The 16,515-nt window shown below is 40.6% G+C and overlaps 1 protein-coding gene across 7 annotated transcripts in view; it reads right to left on the bottom strand.

The window, feature by feature from the left end:
* Nucleotides 1–4,534: 4,534 nt before the first annotated feature.
* Nucleotides 4,535–16,515, bottom strand: part of USP28 (ubiquitin specific peptidase 28) — a 56,439-nt gene continuing 44,458 nt past the window's right edge. For 2 of the 7 annotated variants that reach the window (XM_024754234.1, XM_024754233.1), the window contains exons 15-25: nt 15,415–15,643; nt 13,360–13,554; nt 12,628–12,767; nt 12,281–12,466; nt 11,184–11,279; nt 10,320–10,498; nt 10,139–10,217; nt 9,252–9,331; nt 8,563–8,686; nt 6,914–7,109; nt 4,535–5,768 (exon numbers count right to left, since the gene is read on the bottom strand). In XM_024754234.1, coding sequence (XP_024610002.1) covers nt 5,593–5,768; nt 6,914–7,109; nt 8,563–8,686; nt 9,252–9,331; nt 10,139–10,217; nt 10,320–10,498; nt 11,184–11,279; nt 12,281–12,466; nt 12,628–12,767; nt 13,360–13,554; nt 15,415–15,643 — 1,680 coding nt within the window. In that variant the 3' untranslated portion in view covers nt 4,535–5,592. The remainder of the gene's footprint in view (nt 5,769–6,913; nt 7,110–8,562; nt 8,687–9,251; nt 9,332–10,138; nt 10,218–10,319; nt 10,499–11,183; nt 11,280–12,280; nt 12,467–12,627; nt 12,768–13,359; nt 13,555–15,414; nt 15,644–16,515) is intronic. The other 5 variants (XM_024754229.1, XM_024754228.1, XM_024754230.1 and 2 more) reach the window with 3 other exon arrangements.

The raw sequence follows: 16,515 nt of genomic DNA on the forward strand, positions 1-16,515 counted from the left end.
ACTTTATGAAACCACAGAACTCAGCGTGTTGAGGACAATGTAAAAGCCACCTTACTAGTAGGCATGGAAGTTCTATGAAGAAGTAGTTCTCAGCTGTGACTGTATGTTTATCAGAATCACCTGTGATGCTTTCCAAGCATAAAAGCACCTGGGGTCCAGGGAAGTCTAATTAGTCCACATCTGCAGGGTTGAGGCCTTGGCAACCGGGATTTTTAAAGTGACAGCTGATTCTGGATTGGTGACCAGGGTTAGGAATCACTCCTGAAGAGCTCTGAATTAAAAAGGTAGAAAAGGGAATTCCCTGGAGGTCCAGTGGTTACACACTCTGTGCTTCCACTACAGGGGGCACGGGTTCGATCCCTGGTCGGGGAACTAAGATCCCACAAGCCTCATGGCATGGCCAAAAATAAATAAATAAAAAGGCAGGAAAAAACTTACACAAGAGAAAAATAAATAAAAACAAAATAAAGTTGTTTGAAAAGACCAATAAACCTCTGGAAATACTAACCAAAAAGAAAAGAAGATACGTGTCACCCAGTATCAGTAATGAAAAGGGGGACATTACGAAGATTCTGGAGCCATTAAACACACACACACACACACAAACACACACACACACACACACACACACACGAGGCGTTATTATAAACTTTTTGCCAAGTAAATTTAAAATTTTAGACATAATGGACATATTTCTCTTTTTTTTGGACGAGTTTCTAATAATTTTCCAAAACTGACACAAGGAGTAACCAAAAAAAGTCTGAAAACCCTAAATGTATAAAAGAAGCTGAATCTATAATTAAAAGCATCTTTTCAAAACACACAAAAAAACAACTCTGGGATCAGATGGCTTCAACAATGAATTCTGCCAGAAATTAAGGAAGAAATAATCCTATCTTATACTAACTCTTTCAGAGCATAGAAAATGAGAGAACATCCCAACTCATGTAATAAGGCCAGAATAATCTACACCAAAACTTTGATAAGAACATTACAAGAAAAGAAAATTAAAGGCCAATCTCTTTCATGAATATACATGCAGAAGTCCTAAATATGAAAAAATTCCATATGCATATAAAAAATATATCACGATCAAATTCAGTTTCTTCTGGCAACATGGTTGGTTTAAAATTACTAAATGTAATTCACACATGAACAGAGTAAAGGAAAAGACCCATGTAATCATTTCAATAGATAAAGAAAAAGCATTTGATAAATTTCAACACCCATTCATATTTTAAAAAAACTCAAACTCGGAATAAAAGGAATCTTTCTTTATCTAATAAACGGAATTTATAAAAAGCCTACAGTATGGTGAAATACTGAAAACTTTCTCCCTGATATGGGGGGGGGGGTAATGACACCCACTATCACCACTTCTATTCAGCATTATATCAGAGGTCCTAGTGTGACCAGTCAAGAAAAAGAAACGTTGTAAGGACTTGAAATAAAAGTCATCATTCACAGATAACATAGTGTATACAGAAGATCTAAAAAAAACCTGATAAACTATTGGAATTAATAAGTAATTCTTACAGGCTTGATATAAAAACATCCATTTGTTTCCAGATGTCAGCAACAAACAATTAAAAATGGAATTTAAAAAAATCACAGCATTTACAATAGGTTGAAAAACATCAAAGATCCAGGAATAAATCTTATGAAAGAGGTGGAAGACCTTTATACAGAAACTGAGGAAAACCTAAATAAAAAGTATACACAATGTTCATAGATCAGATGTCAATTCTCTTCAAATTATCTATAGTCACTATAAACCACATCAAAATCCCTGGAGATCTGTGTATGCATGTGTGAAATTGACAAACTGATTCTAAAGTTTATATGGAAATATAAAAAAATCAAGAATAGCCAAGATGATACTGAAGATGTCCCAAACTGGACAATTTATTGTACCAGATATCAAGACTTATAAAGCTACACTAATTAGGACAATGTGATGTTGGTACAAGCAGACCAACAGGCCAATAGAACAGACAAAAGAGCCCAGAAGCAGAACCCTACATAGACACCTTATGACAAAGGCATAGCACTGGGAAACACAAAATGTTTTCAATAAATGGTGAGGGTAAGTCCACTCAATGTGAAGGGTAAAACAGTGAAACTTCTGGAAGATAACACAGAATATCTTTATGACCTTGTTAATAATTTCCTCAAGAGGGCACAGTAGCACTAACCATGAAGGAAAAGACTGATAAACTAGACAACCTTAACGTTAAAAACTTGTTTTCACCCAAAGACATCAAATGAAAGGCCAGAGTGGGAGAAGATATAGGCAATGCATATAACCAAAAAAGCTTCCATAACTGGACTATATTTTCAAAAAACTCCTATAAATCACTAAGGAAAAGAAAAAAAAAAAGTGGGCAAAAGACTTAAATACATATTTCAAAAAACAGAATAGCCAAAGGCCAATAAGTATATTAAGAGATGCTGGACATCCTTAGGACACAGATGTGGACTAAAGAATGTTGCCTGCCATCCCAGGAAAAAAAGGAATGTTGCCCACCATCAAGCCATCAGCCACTGCAGCCAGCCCTGATGGTGCACCCTGAGGGGAATTCAGGACAGAGAAAAACAGGATACTGGCCCTAGATAGTTAAGGTGCATATCTAAGGAAAAATTTCAATGAGGCTCGCATCTTCTCATAGGTAGAAAAGCACTAAAATCATTAACTTGAAATGTCTGGTGTTTTTGAGATTAGGAGTAGTCTTTTAATGTTCAACTACATGTTTTCCCCTCCCTTACCTCTTTGGAACAGTTCCTCAGAGCTATCTGAGAGGATGCCTCCAGGGCCACAGTCCTCAGTAAGGTCCCTAAATAAAACATAACTTGCAACTTGTAGGTTGTGCATTTTTCTTCAGCTGACACAGGGAAGTGCAAATCAAAATGATATCATCACATGTCTACCAGAACGGCTATATTAAAAATACTGACAAAATCAAATCTTGACAAGGATACGGGGCAACTGGAACTCTTATAGACTGCTGGTAGGAGTTTAAATTGGTATAACTGCTTCGGAAAACCGTTTGGTAGAACCTAATAAAGATACATCTACCTATTCCTATGACCCACATATTCTAATGATCCAGTAATTCCACTCAGAATTACATACCAACAGAAACGCATTCTTGGGCGCATCAAAAGACATGTACATGAACGTTCCTGGTAGCATTATGGGTAGCAGCCAAAAACTGGAAACACTCAAATGACAATTAGCATAATAAATTGTAAGGTATATTCATCCAATGAAATATAATAAACCGAGCAAGGAAAATGAGTAAACTACAGCTGCAGTTAATTCTCCCTTCTATCCTGTCCCTGCTACATCCCAGCCCTTCATTCAACCCTTGCCTCTTCTTCATTCATTATTTAAATTGTTCTATGTATCCACTTCACACCTCTTTCTTGAAGTGGGTAGGATAACAATGAGTTTATACGCTCCATAGTTCTTGACAGAGCTAATTAACAAATCCAAATGGAAAAGGATTGCAATTCCAGTTAACCAGGGAAAGGCTAAACCCAGTCTCCAGGGAATTTATGCTGAGGTCAAGTACCCTGCCCAAACTCTTGAAATCATTTCTGGTTAAGGGTCACACTGGTTCTTTCTCCCACCCCACCCCCAACATCCCTTCCCCTCATCCTTCTTTTTCACAACCCTTTAAATAAGTAAAGCCGTTCTTAGCTTGAGACAGTTTGCTGACCCTGAAAGAAACTAAGCTGTACCTAAGGCAGCACCAGTACCCGCCATGGTGGTCTGAGTGGATCCAACACTACAGATGTACAGCTGTTCCTTTCTTCACCAACTGCAGGTTCTCAAAAGCTCATCAGGAAATAACTAATGTGGAAAGGTACAAAGCAAAAGATTTTACAAGACTTCCAAGGGCAGTCAAGCAGTTGTTAATATAGCACAGGCTATGAAGTGAGACACACCAAGGGTTAGTGTCCTGGCTCCACTACTTAGGACACCTATGACCTTGGGCAAACCACAGTCCCCATTTCCATCCCAGGGTTGTTATATATCTGTGCAAAGTAATCAGTAATGACAGGTATTTAAAAGCAGAAGGCAAATGGTGCTACTGCCTAGAATTTTATATAGTAAGAGGTAATCAGTGGGTAAGAAAAGTGATTAATTTCCCATGAAACACACCTTTGCAGTGAGCTTTAAAACACAAATCACCTCTGGATATCTGTAAAAGATGGCCTAACCATTAATTTAACCAAAATATAAGAATTTGGTTTCAAGAAAATAATTTTTTTGCCTTCTAAATCAGAAAAATTACAAAGTGGATACACTTACATGCAATGCAACTAGCAAATGAGATGAAAAGAGATCAGTCAACACTAGGTGCAGCTCAAGAAGTGACCACTGCCTTTCATCCCCATCAAGCTTCTCAACGCTCTAATCTGCCTTTTTCTTTTCAAGAAGAAAAGCTGAAACGTGAGAAACGCTTATTGAGTCCATCCATTTCCGAAACAGAAAATATATATTTAAATAAAGGCCATACTGCAAACCAAAGGTAAAACAAATACTTTTATTGCACATTTATAAAATCTGCATTGTTGTAGTAAGTGTTTTTCCCTCCCACGATTCCCTCATTAATCTTAAAATTTGGATACCCAATTTGGAGCCTTTTAAAAATTATCAAGAGGGGATAGTTCTCTCTCTACATATACATATATATATAGATTTTTTTTTGCTTTTTACAAACCCACATCCCTTATTTTTTAAAAGCAAAAAAGGGGAGGGGCATCAAAATGTTCTTCTGGGCCAGCCACAGCCTTAGACATGGGTTTTGACAATTTTCAGACACTAGAAATTTTTACCTAAAGGTTAACTATGAAAACGTGATCTTTAGTCAAGTTTCACAATGTTGTTACTCCGTCTGAAGTCCTTAATGCCTTCCTTTCTTTCACTCAGTACTGAGTATGAGGTTTTCTGGTTTATTTAAAAATATAAAGTAAAAGAGAGAGAAGAAAGAAAGGAGAGGCAGCTTTCTTTTGACTTTTGAACATCTTACTGCCACATGCATGACCTTATGTTCTACCCACGTGTGAAAGGGCAGTGGTTCATCAACAACGTATCTTGTCATCTCCTGTCAAGAGCCAGGCAAGGTGTATGCTTCTCCTCTCTTGCAGTTAAGAATTTTTTAATGTCATCTGTATTTGATAAAATAACTAGTAGCTGTTCATATGGTTCAGGTTCTGATGAATCACCCTTCTACTCTGCTGTCAAAAACACTTATGCCTGAAGGATAATTTTAAAAGTGTCAAGAGGCTTAGAAAAGCCCAAGCACGCCGGTAGGTACAAGAGGCATTTCAGGTCTTCTGCCATAAATCAATACCTTAATACACTGGCTCCTGCCTTTTTTAGTGAAATCGCTTTTATGATTCTGTACCTAAAAAGTGCAATTTTATTTTCAATCCTTCTTTACATAAACAGTATGGTTGGGGTCTGGATCTGAATCTTACTTTTCCACCTAATCCCCTTCCCAAGGTAAACACTGTGACAACAGACTTCTGTGCAACAGGCAGTCAACCAAAGACCAGGATGGGACTTGAACACGTGGGGGCTTATTTCACTGTCACAGTTGACACTCCTTGAATTGACTCCATGACAGCTGCAAACCTGCTACAAAGGTCATAGGGCGAATTGGGTCGAATAGTCGGAGGCTCCTTTAAGACAATGATTTCTGCAGAAGGATCTAGAAGTCTGGGTAGAAACTCCCCTAAGCACAGCTGCAGATTTTCTGTGGAGGAAAAATGGATGGTTACTATACAGCTAAATAAATCTCTGAGTAAAAACTAAGTCTGCAATGATAGGAGAAGGTCTTTCATATAGCCATCACCCAACCTGAAGGGTTAAAGCATTGTTCTGGTCAGCTAATGACAAATGATGATTCCTTCAGGCCAAACCAGTAGCAAAGACCTATTTGCCAAATATACCAAAGTTTTAGGTCACTGTTTTAAGCCATGTGACGTGTGGCAGAATAACACTATATATTCACTTCATTATGGACACGTCTTCCAATCAATCATCCTTTAAAATTTGAGAAAGTACCATAAATATAATGTACCGTAAATATACTATTGCCATAAATAAAATGCTGTTCTTTTCCTTCAAGTAATTAAAATATACCAGTGTGTACACGGCATTATGTAAAGCTATATATCACACATGGTCTAAATAAAAACTGAAGACATTAAAACAAAATTCATAGCTACTAATTATTATAGAATTTTTCAATAAATATTATAAACTTGAACACTTTAACAAGTCAATAGAATATCTCTACATCAGTGAGAAACTAACAAAGAGGATTCGTATTAGGATACGTAGCAACTTTCTAAATCTATCAAACTCACCTAAAAATACCTAGTTTTAGGCTCCCTCTCCAAAATGCTTTGGACATGCACAGACGTTCCATTTACTAATTTGTTAACCTTGAAGGCGTCACAGTTAATAATATGTTTACGTCTTGCAACTTCAAGTCACAGGAAAATTTAATTACGGCACCAACAGGTAATCAAGCTGCATAAACAGATTTTTATTTTTAAACTATAAAATTAAAGTTCAGATTTCGGCAGATGAAAAAGTAACAGCAGTCTGACATTCCTGGAGAGCAGTGATTTATTTCAAACAGAGCTAGCTGGCTGGCTGGCTGTGGAGGTGATTCAGCAGCCACAGAGGAGGTAAGGGGAGGCTAAGAAGGACAGGGGTGCAGGCTCCCATTCCTTGTTTCAATAGAGTAGATGTCCTTTTGAGTCTTGTATATTCTAGGGGATTCCAGTGCCTTAAAATGGTTTGACAACCGGTACTACAAACTGAGTCCACTGCAATTTCTAGAATTCTCAAGGGCCTTAGAAATTATTGGAAGTGGCAACAACAGCACACCTGCAATATCTTGCCCAAGGTAAGAGCACCAGTGGTTTCTCATGATCTCAATGGCATCCAAGTCATCCTTGGAGATGTCGTTATTAATGATCAGGTGAATGCAGGGAATGATCAACTCATTCATCACGTTAATACCCTCTGTTACAGAATGCTCATCATTTGTTTCAAAGAGAGAAGCCGCTTTGGCATTCAGCTCCTATAGATAAAAAACAGAGTGAACAAAAATAAAAGTCTGAAAGAGAAGATAAGTATCTATTTTAGAAGAGCCTAAACAAGTACTTCCCAAACTTCACTGTACACTGGAAATGCCTGGGGATCTTTAAAAACTACCGATGCCCCAACCCAAGCAAGCTGACTGACTGGCATTTGGGTGACCTGGGCGCTGGGATTTATTTTTTTAATGCTCCCAAGGTGATCCGAATGCAGCAAAGTCTCCGACCCAGTGGCCTAAACTTACAAGTCAGGTCATATTTAACACCCGCTTCTATCAAAAGGCCTATTCAATGGTTCTCAATCTTCACTGAACATCAGAATCACCTGCAGATGGCAAGCTGGTGCCCAGGCACCTCCCCAGGAGACTGGTTTAACTGTCTGGGGAGACGCCTGGGTCCCAACCATCTGAAAGCTCCTTAGGCGATTCTGACGCACACTGGAGGTTGAGAGCCAGAGGTGGAAAGACTCTAAATCCCTAGTACTGTCTCCCTGTGGCGGCTGAGCGGGATATTCAGAATGTAATCTGTATTCGGTGATTTAAAAAATAAAATCATGTCTTTACTAAAATTTAGGTCCATCAACTCTACAAGGGCCTTTTTTCAGCTTCAAAGTGCCCCGCCATACCTATAACTGATGCGGGAACCCAAGTGCAATCAGAAAATGAAGCTTCTGAGATAAATACATGTCATGACTTAATCTCCTCCACTTGGCATTAACAGAAGCAGTGGGAGAAATGCTGGCCTGACTCCTCCCGTGAAGGGTGATCCTGCCGGGTGTCAGAGAGGCTAAAGGCAAGCACGTGGGTCTGGGAAAGCCGCCTCTGTCGTTTCTGAAGGACAAGCACCTGCAGGAACCCCTGGGGAGGCAGAGGGGACATGGGTCTCCTTCCCACGTGGCGGCCAAATGCAAAATAGGTCAGGATAGATCTCCAGTGGTGTGTGACGAGGATATTAACAGAATGGCAGGACCGATCCTGATGGTTCATACCTTTTAAAAAAAAACTGGAATCTCTTTAGAAGTCAGTAAAACGCTCATCTACTAGCTTAGCAGGGAACACAGGAAAAACACACATTTCTTACATGTTTACTCTGGGCCAGACACCAAGAAAACAGCTGAATAAGAAGAGGATCTGTGCTCAGGGACTCACAATCTAGTAGACAGGCCATGTGATAAAAGCTATAATGCAGTACATAGAAAGGGCACCGAAACGGGGATAAGTGATTCTCACCTAACTTCTATCAGGGGTGGAAGAAGAATGACATTCACTGAAGTAACTTAAAATAATTTGTTTCCATGTAAAACTACTCTTCAGAGTTTGGAAAAATCTAAAACCTGTTGGAGATTTTTTTAAGTTGTTATTTCTCCACGGCTTCAAGGAGCAGAGGTAAACACAATAGATAATTAAAAAGTCGTAAGGCTTTACAATCAGTACAAACCAGAAGGCATTTTCTTCGGTATAAAGCGATCACCGACTCTTTCACGCCCCGCCGGGGCCCCTTCATCAGCAGAGCAGCATTGCTCTGGTAGGCGTACACCAGGTAGGAAAGCGCCTCTTGGTACCTTAGAAAGTGGTAGATAAAAAACAGCTCAGTGCTCCTTCCCCGAATCCAGGGCTTAGTCCCCACTGTTCCCTAATACAAGAATGCAACTGGCTGAGATGATGGAAAAGTCTTAATGATGGAGGCAGCATGGAGCACTGGGAAAAGCCTGAGGGCCAAAGACCACAGCCCGTCTCAGCTCCTCTGCAGACTGGCCGAGAAACCCAAGGCAAATCATGGAACTTCCCCGGGCTTCTGTTTCTCCCAACTCTAAAACAAAGAAGTGGACGAGAGGCTCACTAAGGTCCACACCAACTCTTAAAATTCACTTTCTGAGTTCATTTTCGTTTATCACAAAGAAAACCTGGCCATTATATCTCTCAACTAAGAAATCTATCATTATGTAAAGGATGAAAAAACATGTGTGATGTTCAGAGCAAAAGTGAAGTGAAACACTGGAAAAAGGTAGAGGCACAGGGTACATGTGAGAAGGGGGGTGAAGGTGCTGTGGTCCTCTGAATTCCTGATAGGCATCAATAAATAAGTGTCCTGACCAGTAATCTCAGTGACATAAGAGGCCAACTTACTTTCCTTTCTGATAGAGTTCCAGGCCTGTCAGGAGATACACAGACACCTTTCGAAACAAACTGTAATCTTCATGCCACTTCTGAAAAGGAATGACAGCCATTCATGATTATGACCACCACTACTTCTACCCTTTCCGCCACAGTAAACTTCAAACTCAGTACAAATACTCATTGAGCACATATGGCCAGGCACAAAAACAGGAGACACAAAGGCTTTCAGATAATAAAGTATTCGACATTTAGAATTAACGTCTACCGCTGACCTTAATTCTCCATGTCTTGCTCCTTCCCCCAAGGAACAGAAATACTCATTTCGTATGAGCTTTAGAATTTAGGATCTTAATTTCCAACACCCATGTCAAAGTCATTCAGTTCTGGTATAAATGAACGGCCTCCCGAGTTCTGACAAAACCATCCAGATGACGGAAGACGGAGGGACACGGCCATTCCAACCTCACAGAACAACACTAAGCTCAGTGGGGGTGGTGACATACTTTAGGCGGCACAGGACAGCGTCCTTCCTACAACACGAAGCCTTTTTTGAAAATCTGTAGTCATGCATGCATTTTAATGTGCAAAAATGTAATTTCAGATACAGAAATGTTAGAGAACTAAATTATTTAAAGCAAAGCAAAGCCACGAATTCAAGCATTTTATTGCCCAGAACAGGGCTAACGTGGGTATTTAAGAGAAATGAAGTGCTGATTCAGTCTAACAGAACAATGGAATAAAGAAACCGGCCATTCTAAGGGTAAGAAAAGATCATTCATTCATTCTCACCCAGCTTTCTCTGGGGGGTGGGCGGCGGGTGGTCAGTCTGTGATAATATAAAATTGTTGGCTTGGCCTTAACGTGTTTGCTTTGTAGATGTAAAGAGAAGATCTCACCTTGTACTCCTCCATATTCATGTCATCTGGACCAATCTCCTTCAATTTCGCTTGAGCCACCTTCATAATACTGATTGACCTGTGAACGAAGTTCAGAAAGCAATGAAAGCTCCCCCTTCAGAGGAGTTAGTCAAGCCAGACCCAGAAGGAAGGGTGGTTCACCGAAGTAGCCCCTCCTCACCTTTCATCATAGCTAAGATTTTTGTCCGCAAATTGTTCCAGAAGGGTCCGCTCTACTACCCTTTTCGGCGCTTCATTCTGGAAGAAGTAGACAAGCACATGCTGAAGTCGAGGATCACTGTGAGAGGTGGGGGTCTCTTTGGCGAGCTGATAGAGCCTGGAGTACTCTTCATGGAATGCCTGTTGAAGACAGAACTGGTGGTTAGAAAAGCGTACACTGTGACCTTCCACACACAGAAACTGACGCCTAAGCGCTACAGAGGTTTTCATCACTCTAAGAAGACTTCTGGGAAGTCCTTCTTACTGAGACATGACAGAGGCAACTATGGAATCTGAAAGTTTTTTTCATTTCATAAGGATAAAACTCCTCTGGCACCAAAGACATACTCACAAGAAACTCATCTTCCTCATAAAGTTCTCAGAAAAACAAATATTTAGTTTTAATTGTTTCAGGCATATCCTTGAGTACCAAGGACCTGAAATTTAAAAACTGACATGAATGCAATTTCTTCAAGTACCTTAAATTTTATTCAAGTACCTTAAAAAGCATGGCCTTCATTCTTATATTATGGCCCCCAAATTACAAAGGCAAGGTCCCATTCACAGCTTTATGAACAGATGGCTCCTAAGAACAACAAGCCCTCCAGGCCAGGTGTAACACAGAACACCAAAGCCGCGTCAGTGCCAAGAGAGGAGAAGCCATCAGTGCTGTGAGACGGCTGGGTCGTTAGCTGGGCAGGAAAGGAAGTTCTGTGTTTTACTTCGATGAAAACCTTTTAATCCCATTTTTTAGCATCTAAGGAAATTACTGCCCCGTGTTATGATACCTGTGGTATAAGGATGAGAATTCAAAAAACAGAGATACCTTAATAAGCCCTGCTTCAGACCCATCCCGGTCAAAGGTCTGACGGGCTTTAGCTATGGCCAGGATGACCCCTTGCATGGCAGGGCTCAGCATCACCTACCACAAGAGGGCACAAAACAGAGAGAAAAAGGAGAGAAGAAAGGTTCAAAAGAAGACTGTATGAAAGAAAGGTGAACAGACAGCTGCAGGGAAGCATGGCAGCGTGCTCCGTGGCTGGAACCCACTGCGAGGCAACGCTCACACACCGGGTCCTACACACATTCACAGCCCTGGCCCTCTGCACAATGTCAAGACTTTGCCCAAGACAAGCTATTCCTACATATTCTCTCTAATTTAGCCAATGAATAAAGATGTATGTCTAAAAATACCTGCGATGTGGCGCTGCTACAGAATCGAGTTAAATTACAGCTCTCAGAGGGCAAGTGTCTGAGGCGAGAGCTCCAACTGAGTTCTATAATTTGGGTGTATATCCTAAACACACCAGTATTTTGGAGTTTTACTAGGATGAAGAGCACATTTTAAACAGTCTGGAAACTAGGGGATACACAAATAACACTTTACAAAGTGAAACTCTCACAACGATTAAAAAAATGCCCCACAGGAAAAAACAGAAACCTGAGGACAGGATTCCCGACAGTTAGTGTGTGGTGACAACTGTACAGGCGGCAGACAATAAACAACCTGGGATTCTACATCTTCTCCCTAAAGCTTCAGAATTAAAAACACCTTCAAGTCACATCTGTTTTCTTGCTCACTAGACAACCGAAAACTTTATATTTGGAGGAGACACAATGGACTAATGTGACCAAAGACAAAGACTCCTAAAGGCAATTTCTTTGCTCATGATACCAGACAAAAAACTAAATTCTGCCTTTCTGAGCCATCTGGCTCTACAGCGGCCCTCATAAGGACAGGTCTGGGTAGGTATATACTGGCAGCAGTGCACAGTGGTAACTGAGATAGGCCCTCTCGCCCATTATTTGCGTCAATGAGAAAACGGTAACTATTGCCAAACACCTCACACAACTATATCGAGTCACGTGAGAAGGAAATACAAGACTGACGACAGACAGCTAAACCCTGACTCATCTCTGTACCTCCTCATCATATCCATCTGCATCAGATCTAACCAGAATCCTTCCCACACTGGGAATCTCGACTTCAGAGACCTCAGCATTAGGCTGGGCAGCTGACTCTGCGTCATGAGCCTGTGCGGGCTGCTCGGGCTGCTCTGCAAGGTCTGTTTCCGGGGACATGGGCTTCTGGGGTTCAGCTTCCTTAAGCTGTGGCAGCAGAATGGAGAGAAAGAGTAAGAAAAAAACAGAAGAAATAAAGAGGGATTGGTTAAATGCAGCAGGCACAGGATAACAGAAATGCGAGAAACTGTGGCCGTTATTGCCAAGAGCCCACCCCTCCTGCACTTGGGCTTCTAAGCCATTCTCACCTCACTCAACGCTGCTTCCACACCACTCTTCTCGTAGGCGCGTGCCGTGTTTGCAATGGCCTGGGCGGTCTGCTCCTTCACGATCACGGCATGCTCGGAGGACAAGCAGCGAGCCCCGTGGGAAGAGGCGACTGAAGACTCTGATAAAGAACCGCACAAAGGAATTAGCATCTGATGAGAAGTAACCTCTAGAACACTCTGTAAACGGCAAGCAGGACTGATACAAAGTTTCATGGGCAAACCTTCTAACAAACCTTTTTAAAAAAAACCTAGAATTTCCCCTAGAAACTAGTGACTAAAAGAAATGGCTATTTTAGCAAGAAGCCACTGACGATGCTGTAAAGTTTAATGTGCTCCTGAGGCTGTCATATTTCTTTATGCCAAGAAGTCTTCCTACAAACAACCATCTGTTAGGAAGATCACCTTTGGAGAATAGTTTTCATAAAATCTGCCTATTAATCCTACATAGTTTCTCCTGCAACCTGGGAAATAAGCAAAAAACTAAACAGAGTGAAAGTACAGGCAGCTAGTCTTTCTGCTCTTACTTCTGCTCAGCAGAAATGACAGTCTAGAGCCACAGGCTAGGCCGTCAGGTTGTGCAACACCAACTCTATCTGAACTCCAGTGTGCAGACCGTGGCACGGCTCACTCAGATGAAGTGCACGGGACTGGCTATTGGGAGTGCAGCATGAATCCCACCAGATCACCGGCATAGATGCCCTTCTCAGGTACCTTGTGATGGAGAGAAATCCTGTGATGCTGAGCTGGTGGAAGACTCCATTTGAGGGATTTTGCAAGACTGCTCTTCTTCCCACTCCTCTACTTCCTGCTCAAACCTCCAGTTATCTTCCTGAATGTAATGCTTCAGTTCAACAGAGAGGGCTTCCACTTCTCCTGACATCTGATCTAATTCATTCGGGGCCGCCTCTGAGGAAGAACAAAGACAGAGTTTAAACGAAGTTCCACCAAGCAAAAGGTCTCAAGGAATCCAAAGGTCCTTTCTAGAAAGAAAGAAAATAAGACACTTTGTCTTTTTTTCTTACTCCTAATGAAAAATACATACACACGTACATAATCCATCTGAAGTACTGACAATATCAGGCCAACAGTCACAGCACCCCAGTAACAGTGCCTGGCATATTAGTAGGTAGGCACATTGAATATTTGTTAAACGAATCAATCGACGATAATGACTAAGGATTTGGAGTAGAGGCCAATCAGTGACAAAGTAGCAAGAACAAACCAAACATTTCTTGGAAATTGAGAAAATCATTAGATCCAATGGATATTTCAAGGTAGACAGTTTTGTCAGTGTAACCAATGCTCCTATTACTGATAAGAATATCCATCTCAAGACGGTTAGAGATGAATTCCAAGACATTTATACCGCCTTAAGTTTCACACAATCAAGTGCTATAAGAAAGCAAACTGATACAAAGGTTAGATGGTCAGTAATACCTGGTTCATTAAAGGCTATGATGAAAAATGGCAAGGATAGCGAGGACATACTAAATCTCATCTCTAACCCTGTGACCAAAACAAAACATAAAAACCTACAGCAGAACAGCACATCCATGTACTGGTTGCTATTAACTAGTCTTTTCACTAAGCAAATGACAGTTTCCACTTTTTGTCTGTTTCTGTAATATAAAAATGAGCCATACGTGTAACAACAAGGCTCCTAGATACCACCAACAGCCTGCACGATTATTTGCACAGTAACTCCCACGAGCAGCTGTTCCTGCTTTCACACTGCAAACATGCAATTATGAAGATCAGTTACCGTTAAGTGATCATCCTCTCCATCGCTTATCCCTCAAGCACACGCTAACAGATCAGAAAGATCATTTGCTGCCCGGACAAAAGGCCTTACGTGTTTCCTTACTTAGGCAACACAGTGAAGTTTGAACACTAAAAGAAGATGCCCTCCATGATCTCAGATGTGAAAGGAAGAAAGAAAGAGAGAGTAATATAAATGGAAAACAGCACAGAACCTGGAATCAGAATATTTACTGGCTCTAAGACTCCAGACAAGTGCAGAACCTCAGCTGGAAAATGTGGGTGATAAGAATTCCTGCCCTGCCTACCGCCCTTTTAGAGTTATACGTTATTAGAGAAATAAAGTTTGAAAGTGTGCAATAGGAGGAAAGTCCCAACATAAATGATAATGATAATTGCTCTTGGCATTAGCAGTAGTAGTATGAGAAGTATGAAACTGTTCAGGCAAACCCACTTGTCACGTCTAGCTATTCTCCAAAGGGTGTAAAAATATGTGTGCAAGAATGTCACTAAAAGAGAAAAAAAACTAGAGGCAGCTTAAAGGTCTGTCAATGGGAGGCTGGTTTAACAGATTATATACATATTCCATGCAATGGAATTATTATGCAGTTAAAAAGAATAAGTTGGTTCTATTTATAAAAACATACAGATCACTAAGAAAAACAATTAATGAAAAAGACGCAGAACAGAATGGAAAAATATCCCCTTTGGGGGGAGAAATTGGGTGTGGGAGAGAGATCGATAAATAAACTCTAGCCTCTGCATAGAACACTTCTTGAAGACTACACATGAAACCTAAGAATGGATACTCGTTGGGCTCAAGGACGGAAGGAGGAAAGCAAATTTATTTTTCCTTTTTAGTCTCCTTTATACTATTTGTATTTTTTAAATACATTATTACTTTATAATAAATCTGAGTTAAAATTTTTATTTTAAACTACAAGATTGTTCCCTTCCCTGAGCAGTACAGATTTCCCCCACCCCTGGCTTCTGTTAAGGTGCTTTTACCTGCACTGAAGTGGGGTAGCTTGTCGTTAATGTACATCAGGCAGTAAGCACTAACATTTCTCAGGCCCCCATAGGAATCTCTTTCAAGTTCTTCCCAGGAAGACTCGGTAACAGAGATGTCGTTGTACTTGAGCCAGACTTGTCGGGGCTGATTATAGATATAGGCCCAGTAGTGTCCTGCATTTGCTTGTCCTTCATGAACAAGAACTGCATGCAAACGATAAGGCACCTGCAAATCACAAAGCAATTCCTCTATCAGGTTAATAAGCAAAATAATGTGACAAGACTTAGGTTACTAAAATTCAAAAGTATACCCAACTGTCAGACACCAGAAAACTGCCTGTTTATACATGTGTTTGATGTTAGGTTCACATCAAAACACCTTGCTGATTCAAGATGAACTAACAAAAACACAGCCTTGGAATCTCCTAATTACGTCTTGGTTCCTGAATCTTTAAAATCGGACAATTGAACTAGATGACCTCGTTGAGGCCCCTTTCAACTCTAAACTCCTATGATTATACATCAAAAACGAAAGATAACTGAGACCTATTTATCCCCCGAGTTCCAAATTCAGTTTATCTAAAAACAGAACCACCATGACTACTCATGTTGAGAAGATGTTTACCACACTTGGTACCTACAAGTTTAGCAGCTATCTTGTTCTATGCCTATTTTATTTGTTAACAAAATCTAAGTTAGCATATTTCATTATTAGTCGGTCTCGTGGTCTCTATATTTCTTCTTGCAAGTTATCATCCACTTATCTGTGGGTGAAGACCCTTTTTAACGACATACTTTTTTGTTTCAACATGTGAAAAGCCTTTTTTTCCCCCAATATGGGGAAAATAGAGCAATGCTTAAGTGCCAAGTAAGTACTAGTGAAAGAAAGTCATCCATCGAGCCAAAGTAAACTTACATTAATCAGTACCTTGACATGTTTTTACTGGTGGTGAAATTTTTTAAATAATAGAAAAGAGAAAATGGGGAACAGCCAAGATTTACATGGTGCATTCCTGCTGTGCAACACAACTGTGCCTCCATGCGACCCTAGAAACAGAGCTCTCCTCCCGCGGCTTATGGTTCACACAGAAGCCAGTG

Source organism: Neophocaena asiaeorientalis, unplaced genomic scaffold (assembly GCF_003031525.2).
Source record: "Neophocaena asiaeorientalis asiaeorientalis breed wild unplaced genomic scaffold, Neophocaena_asiaeorientalis_V1.1 scaffold21, whole genome shotgun sequence".
Taxonomy (NCBI): Eukaryota; Metazoa; Chordata; class Mammalia; order Artiodactyla; family Phocoenidae; genus Neophocaena; species Neophocaena asiaeorientalis.